This window comes from Thermobia domestica, chromosome 2 (genome assembly GCF_964235325.1).
Source record: "Thermobia domestica chromosome 2, izTheDome1.hap1.1, whole genome shotgun sequence".
NCBI lineage: Eukaryota > Metazoa > Arthropoda > Insecta > Zygentoma > Lepismatidae > Thermobia > Thermobia domestica.
Genome location: NC_137455.1, coordinates 94,420,906 through 94,439,762, shown reverse-complemented (window position 1 = coordinate 94,439,762; position 18,857 = coordinate 94,420,906). Strand labels below are relative to the sequence as shown.

The window sequence follows — 18,857 nt, the reverse complement described above, 5'->3', positions numbered from 1 at the left end:
TCAAGAAGGACAGTGGTCTAACGTGTGATAAATTTGCAGAAAGTTTCCATGTTTCTGCTGAAACAGTCAGACTGTACCTGCATGAGATAAGGAAGTTAAGCAAGTAGGTACCCCACACATTGTCGGCAGCCAACAAGGAATAATGGATGACAATCTGTCCTTGCTCTCTCGGCACCTGAACACATCAACCTTTCATGACTTGCTCACTGGTGATGAAATGTGGGTCCTCTATAACACACTCAAGCGCGCCAGACATTGGTTGTCGCCACGTGACCCAGACCATCTTTGCACCCACCAAAGGTTATGCTCTCAATATGGTAGAATTGTCGGCATTATTAGCTCCTTCCACCTGGTCAGACCATCACTGCTAACATCCATTCTCAGCAGTTGCAAAGTGTGCACCATGCATTGCGGCAGACTAAATTCGTTATGCATGATTCCCCATGACTGAAGAAACTATGATCACCCTAAGATCGAGTTTTGAAGCATATTTTTGGAGATGTTCCTTTGCGGGAGGTGGGTTTATTATGTAGTTTTACCCCAAATGTTTTTTTGGGGGAGGGGGGAGGCAAATTCCAACAAGCTTGCTTCTAAGGGATAATAAAGAAACATGTATCTTTAATATAAACTCATTTCCTGAAAATTTAACCCTATATTGCGCCGTGTTAATCCAAATTAACAAACCATGTTGAGCGTGATACTTTGAAGGGCATACCGTAGATCCATCCTTACCAGGTGGTTTCCTTTATGCCGTGTCATCTGTTATAAACACTCATAATTGCGTCTCTTTCGGAAGGAGACGTTTTCCAGCAGTTTCTGTTGCGAGCGCGGATACAGCGTGCGTGGAATGCATTGCTTTGTTTATTTTTGAAGCAAGAGGAGTCGAAAACAGGGAAATTTTTCTTTGAAAAAATATTTTTCTAGAAGATAAGTGTCTTGTTTATTTTAAGTGCTTGCAACTTATCAAACTAATTTTGTTTTGTATTTGATCGTCCGAAATGTGTTTGTATATTCTGATTAACATTGAACAACTACGAACCTCTTCTACTAAGAATCAAACATTTCTTCGATAGTTTGAAATGTTGGTTTCTCACCTTCTTTTCTTTGAATTTTGTTGGAATTTTTGTTGGCTCATAGAAAGCATTGTTGTGTGCAATGTATGCTTTCAGTGTTGCCAACTTATGAATGAAAATAATCCGAAGTTGAACACAAAAAATTACTAAACGTAACAACGTCATTTCCGACGTCTTCCTCTATTGATTTCGATTTTGTGTTATTTTGAAAACCTCTGTCACTTTTTCTCTCTGTTTTCTTTCTGTTACCTTTTTGCATTACTTACCGATTTATAGCCCGATAAAGATTCTTGAAAACTGTAAAAGCTTATATTACTTTAAAAGATGAGCAAGAATATATTTTCGAAAAAACAACTCGCCCAGCCATACCTAAAACACCTGACGATAGTGAGGATGAGCAGCTCCAGGTAAGCGATGATGATTTAGAAGGCGATCTAGATTCAGATGATAAAGAATGGCGTCCTAAATCTGAAACTTCAATGGATCAGAAGATATGTTCAAAACTATTATACTCGAGTATTTTGCATTGATTTCAATGAAATCGATACTTTCAAATTAGTAAATTGATTGAATCGTTTGTATATTTTTTAAAGATGAAACAGTAAATGCCAATTCCAGTCAGGCTACAACTACTGCCAGTCGTCAGCCCTAATCGAAACGAATATCAAGAAATGATCCACCTATTCAGGCAGCACAATAGAAATCGTGTTTGTCTTCTCCAAATGAAGTCAAATCTCCAATTGAATATTTTCGAATGTTTTTAGTGCTGATATTCTGGAGTTGATCGTTCGTGAAAGCATTTTATATTCTAACCAGAAGGACCCCAATAAACCTTTGGAACTAACTAAGTTAGAATTAGAAATATTTATAGGAACCGTAATGTTCATGTCCATTATTCGTATATCAAGGACAAGATTGTATTGGAGTTCGTCCTATAGAATTCGCCAAGTTGCTAATAACATGTCTTACGGCATTGTGTTTCACTTCAAGGAAAAATAGTTTACTGTCATTCCATACACAATAGGTGTGACTTCATTGTATCCATGAAAGATAGTAATTTCAAATTAAATGTACTGTGTTTCAGCATACCGGTACCATAAAATACACATTGTTTACTAAAGCATGTTATGAAAATCTGCGCAATACTATGTGTTAAGAAAGTTTGTAACGTCTAAAAGAAATTCTGTATTGGATATCAATGAAAAATTAAACAAATAAGGTTCATAATTGCGCAATGCTAATTCAAATACACAATCCTCCTGATGTCATATGGTAAATGTGTGAGTCAAAATTTGTTATTAGTTCGTTTTAGATACGTGAGTGCAGTAAGAAAAACATCTAAATAATTTTTTCTGGAAACAATTAATAAATTGCGCAATATAGGGTTAACACTGAATAGTGAGTCATCGCTTCAGTTGCTCATTAAACGAATAAAGAGTATAAGTATTCAATATAGATAGTCAGAACGGATTTACTATGTTACATTAAATTTGCGAATTTCTTAGTATCTTTTAGTTTCTTTCTCTTTATTGTAACTTACCCAAAAGCATTCGTGGATTTGTTAAACTGAGTTGGATCGCCGGATTAGACATGATGGCCTTATACAACGGCTCGCTAGGGTCTAACCCACTCTCCACATCCTCAACGGTTGGTCTTCTCTCTCCCAAAAGCCAATCGCACTACAAACAAATAATATTAAGCAAATAAAGAATATATTTACAAGCAGTAATATACAAGTCCTTTCTGGTTCGATGCTGGAAAAAGAAACAAAAAATAGAAATGTACTACCAACATCACAAAAAGTATTACAGAAATCTCTTTGTATGTTACCCCTCTGCATCAGTCACCATCACAGAAAAAGATTAACAGAATAATAATAATAATAATAATAATAATAAAAAAAAGAGAGGAGAGGAACTGTCATCTCTGGTTTGTCAAATCATAAAAGTCAACATGATGAGGTCGACAAAAGTAGCAACACATGTCCACATAAGCAAATTTTAGCATGTAGATGAGTACGGTTTACGTTGCACTTTTAATGATGCTCCATCTGCGTTGACAGAACTTTCACAAACATTTATGCATTGCTTTCTTAGATTTTTTTCTAATACTACCTCACATAAAATTAATTTTCTTAATTAGAGAAACACGTTACAATTGAGGATTAAACCATCTCCACTGAGTTGCCCAATCTGTTATTTAATCGCTCTTCTACGGTTTAGACTAACCAATATCAAATCCTGTTTTCAGTCACCAATATTTCAAAATCGAAGATTTATGAAAAATACTCATGAACATGTACTTTAAAAAGAAGTAAATTGTTGTAACACACAAAACCATATTTACGTACAATACTTACAATACACATATCCATATTGTGCCTTCAAAGCATTTATTTTTTGCATTTTCTCTTCCAATTGGCCTAGTTCTCATAATCTTTCTTTCCTTCTGGCTTCCTTTATTCATGTCTGTATTTGTGTTATCAGATAGTGTTGTGTGTTTGAATTGGACAGGAGTTTATCATCCCTTTCTGCAGCAAGGCTATACGACAGGTGGACCTACAGTTTAAAGATCCGAACCACATGAACTCCCACCGGGAATCGAACTCAGGTTTCCCGCGCCGAATATGCATACACTATCCATATTGCTACAAGAAAGATCTATGTGTGTTTACCTTTGTACAAGATTCTTTTAAGAAATCTTCATAATTCTTCGATCAGATTTCACATACAAAGTGTATCCGTAAAGTAAGTTACAAGCTCTATAGGTGGACAAGTAATATTTTCGTACATAAGCTGGCTGTACCGGCTTTCACTGTCAGCTTTTCCTTTCCTTCTCACGACTATCTCTATTGCTTTATGGAATTTAGTGCGAGTAACTGTGTTCATAATGGCTGCGCCGATCAGTAATTCCTCCAAATGTAAAGTGCGTTTCGTCATACATTTTCTCCAGGCACAAGGTGAGCGTCTCGCGGAATTTCACAAAGTACTTGTTCCTGTTCACCTGAAGAACATCTTGCTTGACGACATTTCCACGATAATGTACGTAACAATCAAAGATTTTTCTGAAATTTTACATGCAGGAATACTTTGGGGTAAAGTTACGAAGACGGCAAACAAAATGTCCTGAACACATACACAGAAAATATACAAAGTGCTCCAAAAAACTGTGGCTTGCGACGAAGTACTTTCAGAAAAGTTGTATAATATCCTTATTTCTTTCTTTACCTATCGATTTGAAAGTACGACCATTGGAAAGAGGAATAACAGTTTTACATGATTGTCTATGTCAAGAAAATATATCACATGAGAAATAAATAGTGAAAATTTGTTTTGGAATTTTCATCTTGAATTTACAAAAAAATAAATCCTTCAGAATTTCTTCAAAATTAGCATAAACCTAGTGCAGTGCCTATATCCAAAAAATGAAAAATGAAATGAAATCTTTGAGTTTTACGTCCCACGGTTATGCCGGTTAGGCTAAAGGAGACGGTGATAATGAGAGATGAGTGAAATGGTGGAAATGAAGAAAGTGGGAGGAAACGGGAGTACCCCGAGAAAACCCACGAGCACGGTGTTTGTCCACCACAAAGTTCACTTGGCGGGGGCTGGGATCGAACCCGGGACCCCAAGCACCAGAGGTGAACGCTCTACCACGGAGCCACCGCGCCCCCTGCCTATATCCAATCATCTTCGAGTTGCAAGGTGGGAACTCAATGGGAACATTAATATATATATATTGGAATGTGAGCAAAACAATCTTACATAATTGAGTAATTTTCTCGAAGTGTTCCTGAACATGGGAAGTTCATTATGTACCTTGTAATTAAGCTACAAGAGGTCTACGTTCAATGTCAACGGCGCACCCACCAAGTCATCTTTCGGAATATTCCATCCTAGAAGTTTCTCAACGTAGCAAAAGGAAAAGTATATGAATGACTGCATATAGTTCTCTGTTGCAGAATGGATAAAATCATGATTCGATAGCTAAGAGGTTCGGAATCCGCCTCGGAAGAGGTGTTTTGAAACCCGCCTCGGAAGCTGAGATTTTTTAAAATTCTTAATTTCCCAGATCTTAAGATCTTTCTTTTTCCTTGACAATCATCTGATGCTCTAAAGAGTTCTTCGCCTTAATTCGGTAACTGTCTGATGTGATTCTCGCAGTTCGGAAACTTTCCTTCTTCTGTTTCAGAAAATCACAAATTTCGTCATAATAAGGATGCTGTCCGATCATTTTTCTCCAATTCTAAACTTGCATATGTAAATCATCCCTCTCTATCTTCATATTTGAATCGCTCTCTCTCTCTCTGTCTCAATGTCGTCCACTATGAACGCACATGGCTTAGGGTCAAACCTTCGACTTTTGAAACCAAATGTAAGCGCTCTAACAATGGTCTATCGTAAATATAGGTTTGTTGCTAAAAGCTGCGTCATTTTAGATTTGTTCGGGGGGAGGGGGGATTCTCCGCCGACATAAAGAGTTTCACTTTTTATATCAGTGTTTTACTATCCATTTGATCAAACAATATGTGTTTATCACACTCAAGGGAGGGCGAATCACACGCTCCTGTCCTGCTCAAATGACGCCTCTGGAACATTTGCTTGCAATTACTAGGAAACAAAATTAATTTAATCAATGAATAAAACTAATTTCTGTCAGTAGTTTTTAGAGCTCTTCGCCCGCACTACAGACTTTGGAAAGCACAGAACCTACTGCTGTGACTGAAAATTTCCAGATTTCAAAAACAAGATCTTCCTAGCTTGATGTGATATGCGCTCTTTGAAGGCGGAAAGAATGCAAATGAAGACGTTTATGAAGCTATGAGAACATTTTGTAACTTTTTTTTCTTTTTAGTCGATCAACACGTGTGCTTCTGAATGCATAAGCACACGGCGCGGCGCTCAAGTTTGTTCCTAAGTTGGACTTAAAACTTTTCGTAACATTTTCTATGCCGCGAACTGTACAAATGCCAGTGTGTCAAAATTTTGGTCGGGTCTTTTTAGGCTTGCACTAGCAGCCCCTTCTAAAACAACTAGAAAGACCATTACTGACACCTCTACCATGATTACTGGCGCACAAATGCCACTCTGCACCCACATGGAAGTCGGTCTGGTGATGATGAACATTAATCAAGTTTTTTTTTTTTCTTGTATTGGGAAGCTGCACCATGAGAAAAATAATAGTTTCCACATATTTTTTCTGAAACAAACAGATGGCTACAGTATAATGTTTAAGAATTCAGAAATAACCACATAGTTAATATGTTTCAATGTTTAATTTTCCCTGTAGTAGGCCACAAACGAGTGAATTTTATCCTAAGTATTTGGCCAGAGATACTCTTGCATACTGTCTTAAACAAGCAAATAAATAATCTTCCGCAAAATCACAAACAGCAAGAAAATCACCGAGTTCAATATATTGCTTCAGATGTTTTCGGTAATTCATCTGCTGTTTGGCAATGAACGAATGCCTTTTAATTTCGTCAATTTTTCACATAATTCGTCCACAAAGTTGAATGCACTTTTTCTAATTATTTCTAAATTACAGCACTCAATGTCCACCCATTGTACGTAATGTCAGCTATCATATTACTATCTACAATATGCAGTAGTGTATCATGTAGGAGAGAAGTACCTGTGTATTTTTGACATGTATTTGGTCTAGGAATTAATTCGTGCGGTTTTACAAAAGATGGCGTAACTAGCTTATTGTCCCATAGTTTCGTTGATCCAAACATGCGTTGAAAACTACTGTCATTAAGCATCTTGTTTAGTATATGTCAGTTGCTTGAAGCGGAAACAACAACATTTGTTCTTCAACTGAAAATTGCGCATTTTGTGCCTGATAAAGTGTTTTTGCGGGGAGTTATTCTTCATTGCTTTAACATGAAGAAAAGTGCTACCGCAAGTCATCATATTTTAGTGGAAGTGTTTGGTGACCATGCTCTAGCTGAGCGAACGTGTCAGAAGTGGTTTGCACGGTTTAAAGGTGGTGATTTCAGCTTGGAAGACCAAAAGCAATTTGGACAGCCAAAAGAATTTGAAGATGAAGAATTGAGAGCATTGCTTGATCAGGATTCGTGTCAAACGCAGGACGAACTTGCAGAAGCATTTGGAGTTGAGCAAACAACAGTTTCCATACGTCTCAAAGCCATAGGAATGATTCAAAAGATGTCTTATTGGGTTTCACATGAATTGAAAAGAAAGACGTTGAAAGAAGAAAAACCGTTTGCGAATTGCTGCTTCAAAGACAGAAGAGGAAGGGATTTTTGCATCGAATTGTAACTGGTGATGAGAAGTGGATTCATTACGAGAATCCTAAACGAAAAAAGGCCTGGGTGAAGCAAGGTGAACCAGGTCCTTCACAACCGAAACGAGATATTCATTGTGCAAAGGTTATGCTGTATATATGGTGGGATTTGAAACGTGTGGTGTACTATGAACTTCTGAAACTTGGTGAAACTATTAATGGACACCGCTATCGACAACAATTAATGCGTTTGAAGCAAGCTCTGGCCTGAAAACGACCAGAATGGAATAACAGGCATAATAAACTTATTTATCAAGATGATAACGCTCGACCACATGTCGCAAAACCGGTCAAAACCTATTTGGAAAATGTCGGATGGAAAGTGTTACTCCACCCGCCATATTCACCAGACACTGCTCCGTCTGACTGCTACTTGATCGATTGCATGAATAACGATTTGATTGGACAGCGGTTCACTTCTTCAGAAAATATCGAAAAATGGATCTTTGATTAGATTGCGTCAAAAGATGAGGAATTCTTTCGACACGGAATCCGTAAATTGCCTGAAAGATGGGAGAAAGTAGTGGCTAGCGATGGACAATATTTTTGTTAACGTATTCATTTACTTTGTTTTTGAAATAAAGCTTCAATTTTTATTAAAAACCGCACGAATTAATTCCTAGACCAAATATTTGAACGACATTCACTTTTGGTCTCACTATACATGATCTTCTGTAAACATTTCTCTTATGTATGCATGTGAAATTACACAGTGCACACTGAAACGTGCACAATTTGAACCTTCCATTATCAGCTTCACGTTTTGGTGAATGATGCGAACACACACACTGTGCGTGCCAGAGCCTTCTGCCAAAATACAGTTTCGTGGTCTCAGTTCAGTAAACTTCGAGAAACTTATTTTCATATGTGGGTGGCTTGTCTTTGAAAAGCTTAAATGCCTCTTTCAAGCTACACAGTGCAAATCTTATAGCGACAAAAACACGTTCTCACCTTGTTTCATAGACATAACATCCTTCCCCGGCTGTACAGAGCTCACTTCATCACTACAGTAGAAATTACCTACTGTCTTCACTACGGTTTCTGTATGTCCCGGTTTGGGATTTGACACACGAAATTCTCTTTAGACTTTGGACACACTACCACTTTTGGGCAGAACTGTTAATATTTATGTTTGTTGTGCTCTGGAGCTCAAGCTTGCACATTTATCTTTCAGCTGACACTATTTCAGAATCTGCTGTGTTCTCATATGTACACTTTTCTTCCTTTGATTTCATTCCACATATTTTCTTCTTCAGAGCTGTGCATATTTCTTCATCTTTGTCTTGGAATAATGTTTACCTTTCAGTGTCCGTTCTGACACTAGGGGTTCACCAATTGCCTCTAATAATTCATTTAACAACTCAACAGCATTGTATTGCATGTGATACGATTGTTCTCTGGAAGCATCCGTTCTATCATTACTAACTACAGTATCACCTTCTATGCTACGTTCATTAGCTAAATCGACAAAGGCTGTTGCTATCACTTCAGAAGACTTCTTTCTAAATTTTATTAGTTTCTTTCCACACCTGTCATTTATCTTACTGCAAGCTGATACAATATCAGGTCTTAACTTCCATTATGCACTGGGATATTGGTCGAAGAGATTTCACACTAGACTTATGGCTAGGTTTGAGAAATGGATTACAAAAGTATGTGTTGCTCTCGATTATGACAACACTATACACTGCTTCTTAACTTTCTGAAGTTTATAATTTTTTATACACACACACACACACACACACACACAAACAAATAAATACACAAAATAAAAACTAGTTTCTAGTTTCCCTTCAAAACAAATACCCGCAAAAAAAATCGTAAAATTTATTTAATGAATATATTTCTTCATTGTACAAAATCTTGAAACATCCGTGTTGCCAGGTCTTATTTCGAAAATGTCACTGATTTGTGTAAGTTTGCGCTGCGCACAGTCCGACGTAAGATCTTTGCATTTATGATTTCATTGAGTGTCCATCTTAAGATTCTGTGGTAATTAGGTATAGGTACTGCACTAGGTTTACGCTAATTTTGAAGAAATTCTAAAGGATTGATTTTTTATAAATTCAAAACGAAAATTTCAAAACAACTTTTCACTGTTTATTTCTCATGTGACGTATTCTCTTGACATAGGCAATCATGCAGAGCTGTCTTTCCTCTTTCCAATGATGTTCTTCCAGATCGATAGGTAAAAAAAAAATTAAGGATTTTACACAACTTTTCTAAAAGCACTTCGTCGCAAGCCACCGTTTTTGAGATATCCTGTATTTTTTGTGTGTGTTCAGTACAGTTTATTTGTAGTTTTTGTAAAACTCAACCCCAAACCATTACTGTACGTAAAATTTCAGAAAAGTCGGTGATGGGTCACAAGCCAAGTCCCTTGTTGATTTGACAAGGAATGTCAAAATATACATTTTTTGAACGAACACTAGCCGTTGTAACCTTACTTTCCGGACCCGTCTCGCATTTATTAATTTTCTAATCAACATAAATAATGTTTATCCATCCACAATAAACATAATTAAATAATGACGATAGACATATAAACTTCATCATGAAAGACTTATTCATGTACTCTCAATTTGTAAGACCTTTGTGAGCGAGCTGTAACGCTGAGACTTAACACTAGACCTCTCTAACAATATTAACAGTAAAATTAGTTGTGTGTCCTCTTGTTTAATCACGGGGAGGTAATTTCAAGACCGCTTGCTGTTCTCTTCCTCAGTTACGACGAACAATGAAAAAATAACTTTAAAAACTGACAACCATATTAGTTCATCAATGTGCATCGTGGCCGAGGAAGAGAACAGTGAGATATCTTGAAATTATCTCACTGTAACAAAAGGCACAATGAAGTTAGTCTTATTGTTACATTAATGAAAGGATAAAACAACCGATTTTAATGTATTTTTACACACCAAATCTGCTGTAGGTGCGAATTTCTAGCTTTATTCTTACTTTAATAATAATGTATCAAACATTTTCCTTATTATATTCTGGAACTAGCTGCATACCAAGGAAACCTTTCGTTCCTTTGAGAAGCTAAGATAGGTAAGAACTCACAATCCTTAGTACTTTTTTTTATTTATTATTTTTTTTAAAGTAAAGATTTGTAAGCACTTTTCTGATATAGACTAATAAGATTGAGAATTCTTACCGTTAGTGTCTTCCAATGTGCATCGTGACTGAGGAAGATAACACCAAGAGTTCTTCTCAAAAATTATCTCAAAGTGAAAAAGGCACCGTAAAATTAACTTTATTATTATTTTCATAATGATGTGCCAGATATTTATCTTATTACTCTATAATGACAAGTATCAGGCTCAATTTAGCCAAGATAAAAACTGACTGCTTCAAAACAGAATCAGATAAATAACCGACTACCAATGTATCATTTATGACGTCAAGCTGGTTCCTATACAGACCTTCACTGATCCCCTTACGTAGGTACTTAGCTTCAACAAGAGTGATGTCGTAAAAGGGAACTTTGGACACAGGCAGAACTGCAATGTTTCGTGCTCGCTGTTAAATACAACTGCTTCATTAAAGCAGAATTAAAACAATCTCTGAGCAAGGTATAACATTTTACTAAATAATTCATGTGGAGCAGTATCGCTAATTATCTTTACCTCTTGACTTTATCAGACACAGACACATCAGTTACTCAGGCACAGATTGTGTCTGATAAAGTCGAGAGGTAAAGATAACTGGCGAAACTGTTTCACATGAATTATTTAGTAAAATGTTATGCCTTGCTCAGAGATTGTTTTAATTCTGCTTTAAGTTACTAAACCAAAGCTACCATGGACCACATAACTGCTCTCTAACCGATGAGCAATCGTAAGCGAGAACGACATAACACATACACACATTGAATGCGAAAATCTTGAGTTCATTGTCAAAAACTGACATGTATTACTCCTGTTTTCAAGGGCCAAAGTCGTGTTTATACAGAATATTTTATAGCGTTTATAATTTAAGGCACTAACTATGTTCTAACATCTATGTCATGTGAGACTTTACAAAAATATGGAAAACACTAAATCAGAATGATATGATGGCATTTTTCACCGTACAAAATACAGATACAGACAAACTATTTGCTGAGCAAAAAACTACATACGTGTTATAGTTTCGCCAACTAACACTTTGGCTTCATCAGACACTATGGGATCCAAGAGAAATACAAACAAGAGCTGAGGCATCTTGCTTCTGATTGGCTCCTGGTAGCAGGCAATCCCCTTTAAGTAGTCTGATTTGTATATTCGTATATCAAGGCTTTCTATCTGATGTCAATTAACACACACAAAAATGACGATCTTAGCACAACTAATCTAAACTAACAATTAATTAACATAAATAATTAAATAATTATATAAATATATATACAAATACATATAAATAAATATATATAAATAAACAGATAAACATACAATTACGCATACACTTAAAATGACGACACATACAGTATATACATATACAACCACATATATCTATATATAAATATACAATTACATATATATATATATATATATATATATATATATATATATATATATATATATATATATAAAACTAATATTGACTAATAAATACATAAGCACGTGTAAGACAATCAATATATACACAACAACCATAATAGATATGTGTATTCAAATCTTATACTTTAAGCTTTTTTAACAACCTATTCCACTGTTGATCAATGATTAGTCCTGAGTTCCAGTTCATTGCTTTATTACCCTTCATTTCTATAAACCGGGCCTCCTTCCATTTCCTAACTATGCTTCTTTCTTCTTGGCCTAGAATTTTTACTTCATTCCAATTAACTGAATGTCCCGTGTCCCTTACGTGTTCGTAGACCACATTTTTGTCCCTCTCTAGCCTAACGTCATCCTTATGTTGTTTTATACGCTCTCTTAATCTCTTTCCAGCTTCCCCAATATAACAAATATCACACTCGCTGAACTGAATTTTATAAATCACTTTTTTTTTCTCCATCATTACCCTTTGCTCTCTCTCTTCTTCCTTCTTTTTTCCCTTATTACTTCCAGTAGCCTCTTGCTCCCTTTTCTGTAAGTTAAGATGCCTCCCATCTTCTTAAGCATTCTTTTAATGATTTCCGTTTCTCCTCCCAAACTTTCTATCCCCCACCACATTTTTCTTCTTTCTTCTATTCCTCCTTCACTTTACTCTCCTTCTCGCCTTCTTTCTTCTCTTTCTTCGTTTTTGTTCTCCCATCTCTTTCTGTATTTTAGCCTCTTTCTATCGTATCCATTATTCTCCAGCTGCTTATGGAATGACTGTATAGTCTGTTCCGCCTTGTCTCTTTCACTGGTTATTTGCATAATTCTATTCTCCATGTTAATGATGAAATTCCTCTTGGTCGAGTAATCTACATCACTTCTGGCGTGGCAATAGTTTCCCGACGCGCAACTTTTTTGATACCATTCTGTGTATATCACTCCTTGTTTCCTCCTTATTCTCACATCCAGGAAAACTATAGCCTCTTTCTTTTCTACCTCTAGCTCCAGCTGTATTCCTTTCTCTGTAGCCTCAATTTTTTTTTTACAAACTTTTCCAATTGCCTTACAGTTCCTTTCCAAATTCCCAAGCAGTCGTCAACATATCTAGCAAAACACACTAATCTGTCACTTACTTTCTCCTCCCAGTCGTTCACAGTAATTTCTGCTAGCACTGGACTCAACCTGGAACCTATGCTTAGTCCTTCCTTGATCTTCGCTAACTTATTACCTATAACACAGTAACTGTTATCCCATATAGTCTTCAGAGCCTCCTTCAGACCTTCTCCCCTCCAACCATTGATCTTCCTATCATTCATCAACTCAGTAATGACAAACATAGCCTTCACATCAACACTGAACATGATTGTTTTAGCTTTGCTCTACTTCCTCCAACCTTCTTCTTAACTCAACCGAGTTTTTCCCACTGCTACTGTCTTGTTGCCTCCTTAATTTCCCCAATCTTCTTTAACTCCTCCTCCAATGATTCAAATATATTTCCTCGGCAATCTAATACTGGTCTCAGTTCTACCTCCTCCTTATGAACTTTTGGAAGACCTTTCATTACCGGTATCCTACCTTCTTTATTAAGACCTCTTTCAAAACCTGCTTTTGTTAGTGATACTAAAACTTTTTCTTTAGTTTCCTCCCACATAGACCTTTCATCTATCACCTCGTAAGTATCATCACAGATATCATTCAATTTTTCATTGTACCATTGTTTTTCCATCACCACGATGGCCCCACCTTTGTCCGCTTGTTGCACACATATGTCTTTTCTCTTCTTTATATCCTTCAACACACTGTACTCGTGTTTTGAAAGGTTAACCTTTGGCTTCTTTATGTTCCATTCCACAATCACCTTAGCCTTTCTTCTTATCTTATCCCCTATCTCCTTTTCCTGAACTTGAACTATGGCTTGCTCTACTGAGTATATAACCTCTTCCGCGTCCACTCTTTGTTCTTTCATTTTAAACTTATAGCCTAAACTCAACATTTTAGGGGATTAACTGCTGCCAGGAGCCAGTCGGAAGCAAGATGTCTCAGCTCTTGTTTGTATAAGACTGTACATTTCTCCTGTATCTCAGTGGCTGATGAAGCCAAAGTGTTGGCGAAACTGTAACACGTATGTAGTTTTTATGTGAATATATTGTTTTGCTCAGCAAATTGTTTGTGTTTAAGTATATACAAAGCAAAGCTTCTACTTATGGAAAATATTACGTACAAAATAGTAAAAACTAGGACTATTTCTAATAAGCTTTTAGCTGTTCCTGAACTACTGTATCGAATCTACAGACAACAGGGCAGGTATTTATAGAATGTCTTACAAGTAGAATAAGCAAAACTTTCCCCCAGCCAAAATACTTAACATTTATCCTACCTGTATGACTATATACAAAGAGTGTTCAAAAAGTTTTGCACAGTGGTCTCTAATTTTTTTATTTGTTGCAGGAGGAGAATGAATTTTTTTTTTTTTTTTTGTGAACATACTTGGAACATTTAGCTATAAGTTGGTATATAAAAGTATTTTCTTTTATTTACAGGTGAGCCATAATGGACCGTGAAGTAGATGTCAGGTTGCAAAAAAGGTCGGTGATGGAGTTCCTCTTCAAAACCGGCGATGACTCTGCCACCTCAATTCACAGGAAGTTGCTCCCTGTTTATGGGGAGTACACATTGGATCGCAACAGTATCCAGCGGTGGTTGCAGGTTTAAAGAAGGTGATTTCTCTCTACTGGACAATCCACGATGGGGTAGACGATCGACGGTAGTGAGTGATGTGAATAAGGAGACCATTAATCAAATCATCCAAAATGACAGATGTGTGACGACACGACAGCTTGCTGAAATGACTGGTTTGTCATTGGGTAGTGTGGTATCAGTGGTACAGCGGGGGACACTTCTAAATGGTACACCTTAGCCGTAAATCTCCATATGGCTGTACCATTTAGAAGTGTCATCCGCTGTACAGTCACTAGGGTACAGAAAAATCTGTGCACGTTGGGTGCCTAGATTATAGACTGAAATAGTGTGACGCCACATCCGTCTCGTTGCCATGGTGATCATAGTTTGATTTTCTAATCAGTATCACACATTACATTACAAACGTTTAGTTCTACAGAAATAGTGTTTAAAACTTATGCTGAACCATACATAATTGGATGTTTGATTGTTGTACTCTCAGTATATATTTTTAAAGTGAGTAGGAAATAGAAGGACAGACACTATGCATGTTAACCGATCAGAAATTGGTCCTGATTGAAAATTCTCAGAGCAAATATGTTTGTTGTATCTTCACTGTGCGGGCAGCTCATCACTCTGTTCCATAGAGTTTTTACATGTATATTTTTTTTTTTTTGTTCACTATGCACTACGTGGTAATGGCACTGGCATCACTAATGCAATTTCTATCATCAGATTACCTAGAGATGTGGCCCCTGTAGAAAAAAGGTTCCTTATATGTTACTTGGTTAATTGCTAAATTTCATCGTAAATTTTCTAAACAATGAACCCATATTCTTAATCTATATCTTTTCCTGCCAACTTTATTTTATCCTCAAAATATTCTAAAATTATTATTAACTGTATGGTCTTAACAGTATACTTCATAGTATTCCTATCGGTCATGCATTTGTTTGAAAAAAACATGGCGATCACCATGGTAACGAAAAGGGAATGACGACATCACTATTCCAGTCTATTGACAAGAGAAATGAAAAAGATGAGGAATGATGTGTGCGAGGATCTCATGACGACCTTTACTGAAGAGTGGAAACAATGTTTTGACGGCGTCATTACCCAGGATGAAACATGGTTGTTTTTGAACACCCTTTGTATATATATCGACAAATGGTATTAGAAAGATCTTACTTACTGCTGTATCTTGGTTATTCCCGGAAACTCTTAATGCATCCAACACTTCTTCTCTTGGAAACCCCATTTCCACCAAATTTGCAAGCGCTTTTTGATTCGGTCGGAATTCTTTCCGTCTGTAGGCACGAAACGACTCCAGAAGAGACCCTACAGACCGTGCTCGAGAACGACACGGTTGAACACTATCAGTGGATACAGTACTCTCTCTTCTCGACTGGGTGTTGTCTTCTACTCCAGGTCCCGATGTTTCTCCCGTATCAGATCTTTCTCCACTTATTCTACTTTCAGTGGTTGATGTTTCGGTAACTTCATCGGCGTGTTCTAAAAGCCATTCTAGGGCTTCGGATGCGTTCATTCTGGAAAAATCAGTTTCAGAGTAAATTAATTTAAAATTACAGTTATTATATGCTTAAGAAAATAGACACTTAATAAAAATAACATAACACAGAAACAAAGAATTTATTACAAAAAGTTCTATCTATGATAAAGCTAATTTCTAATAGTTAACAAATGTCGCTCTGCTGCATTGCTACCCGCCTTTATTTATTTAGTGATTATGTGAACAAGAATGTGCTTTCCTGTTTATTATTAAGAGGGATCTCAAATCATTTTTACGGGAAAATTTTATCAGTGGATGCTAGATCACATTCCTATATCGCACATCAATTTCAGAGAGAAACGTTGTTAAAGACGAACTCATTTTAGTAGTAATTCTTATTTCTCTTTTATTCAACACAGCTTGCTTTCAAGTTTCTAATTACTTATATTCTACAATCAAAAGTGTTCATTTCAACTTACTACACGTTATACATTTATTTACAACTAGATACATTTACGGTGCAGAACAAGAATAGAAGTACCAATACAAAATAATTACATATGAATATATGTTCCGACTTTCGGATAAAATAGAATATTAATACCTTAAAAATGATATTTTATAGGCGACGTTTAATTCATCGGTGCAGATTTCCTTTATGGAAGCCTTAATCATTATAGCTATAAATATAGCGTTTTGTGAGTAATGTTCGGCTCAAACGGCCTAAAGATCGAACTAAAATTATTTTTACTGTAAAATTATCTCAGATACGGGAGTAAACATTACACATTTATATCCACGATATATATACACTATACATAAATGGATGGATGAATGTTTTATGCATGTATGCTCCACCATAACTGGAATATCTGGAGCAATTTCAATGAAAGTTAGTACACATATCATTACAATCTTGAAAAAACACTGTGGGGGTTAACCCTCTTAGCAATTCTAGGGGCAGGGGAAAAGGGTGACATGTAAAAACAATGATCGAAAACGAAAGATATTAGTGTCGATTCAATAGCTTTCGAGGTCGCCGAGGCGAATAGTGACACTCTCGATGCCGAATCTCCAGCCATATGGGAGTGAGAAGCGGGTGAGGGTGGGAAGAGATTGTAACGTACCTCTCCCTCCTTACAAACAGGAGAAAGAAGACGCACTATTTATTAAAAAAAAAAACTAATCATAATATCAGAAGGAATAAATCCAGGCTGAATTAAACCAATTTATTACGCTTACTTTCCTGCCATAAAATTAAAAAAAAAACAAAAAAAACAAAATACATATCGATAGCTATTTAACCCAGAACGCAATTTCTTTATAAAATAATTATAGGTTCTTTATAGAATTGTATACTAGCTGTAAGATCTGCAAAGAAATTATTTATCTTATTTTTATAGTTTTGTGTTTGCAGATATATATTAGTTACGTAAGAAAAAGAAAAAAAAAGTATATATGCATTAATGCAAGAACACACTCATTCAATAAATATGTTAATTTGAACAAAATTACTTTTATTGTTCCAAGCCATATCAATGCTACAAATAAAAAAAAAGTTACAACGAGGACTGATAATAGCTTCAAGAGAACATAATTACGATCGTATTGCCGACCTTAGTTCATATATGTCCATACTTTAATAATAATTCTGAGAAGGTTCAAATTTAGAATGTATCAAATAAATTTTAGAAACATTACAACATTTTGCTTTCATTTCTTTAGCTAGATCATTCATATTGGAGCTTTGTTAGTCATAATATGATAAGTAGCCATCTACGGAATATTACTAAGACTGACTAAACACATTACATATACATGTACGTCATAAAATTGATATGGGCTGATCCAATCCAATAACTTTATAATCATCATAATATGCGTCTCAAAACAATGAGTGAATTCCACCAAACCTAACCACTCGCCAGGTATGCAGGAAGTATATTAGCGGTACGCATTGCTACAAACTGCTTGCCATATTTATCAACTCATTTCAAAGCAGGAGCAGGAGCATATACATATACTAATCCAGCCATACACTAAAATACACTACAACTACTTCGCGATGATGATTTATGAACTATCTACAAATGACATGCAACTAAAAAAAAAAAAAAAAAACAATAGATGAAATATCTGACATCGAGAGAACGCATTTTCAATATTTATCACAACTTGCATTTCACAGTAATAATTATTTATATTCAAATCAGCACCATTAATTGACCTAATCTAAATAATGAGTCAGTCTTAATACATGAAGAGCAGCAACCCAAAGCTGAACTCCCCTTTAAATAAACACATAGGCCACTATTGATCGAGATATTTACGTGATGAAAGCTGTTTCCGAGATGTACCGGTAATATCATTCACAGGGATCATAGCTAATAAAAATACGAGCAACCAAACAAACCTTGATTGAGGTTGACATGTTATTATTATTATCAAGTATTATTAACTTTCATTCTAGTGGAGAGATGTATAGGAAATGCGTACGATGCGTGACGCAACACTGATTTAACTATACATTGTAATGTAAAACACTTGCATATTTAATTGAACTGGTTTTTATCATAACAGTTAATGTTCATACTAGTGGGTTGCTATGGTGACGTTATGGTTGTAGCCTACGAGGCGCCATCTTAGGTTGGCAGCTTCAATCTTGGACGAATAAAGATATTAAATTATATTACCTGAATCGCAGCAAATTCTTTTAAAAACAGACACTAGATTCCGACTGCAAAGAACCTCTACTTCTGGAGT

The 18,857-nt window shown here is 36.0% G+C and overlaps 1 protein-coding gene across 1 annotated transcript in view; it reads right to left on the bottom strand.

The window, feature by feature from the left end:
* Positions 1-18,857, bottom strand: part of Kpc2 (Kip1 ubiquitination-promoting complex subunit 2) — a 68,265-nt gene that overhangs the window by 11,302 nt on the left and 38,106 nt on the right. Inside the window, exons 4-5 of the mRNA XM_081743967.1 lie at positions 15,777-16,131; positions 2,614-2,752 (exon numbers count right to left, since the gene is read on the bottom strand). Of these exons, the coding sequence (XP_081600093.1) occupies positions 2,614-2,752; positions 15,777-16,131 (494 nt within the window). The remainder of the gene's footprint in view (positions 1-2,613; positions 2,753-15,776; positions 16,132-18,857) is intronic.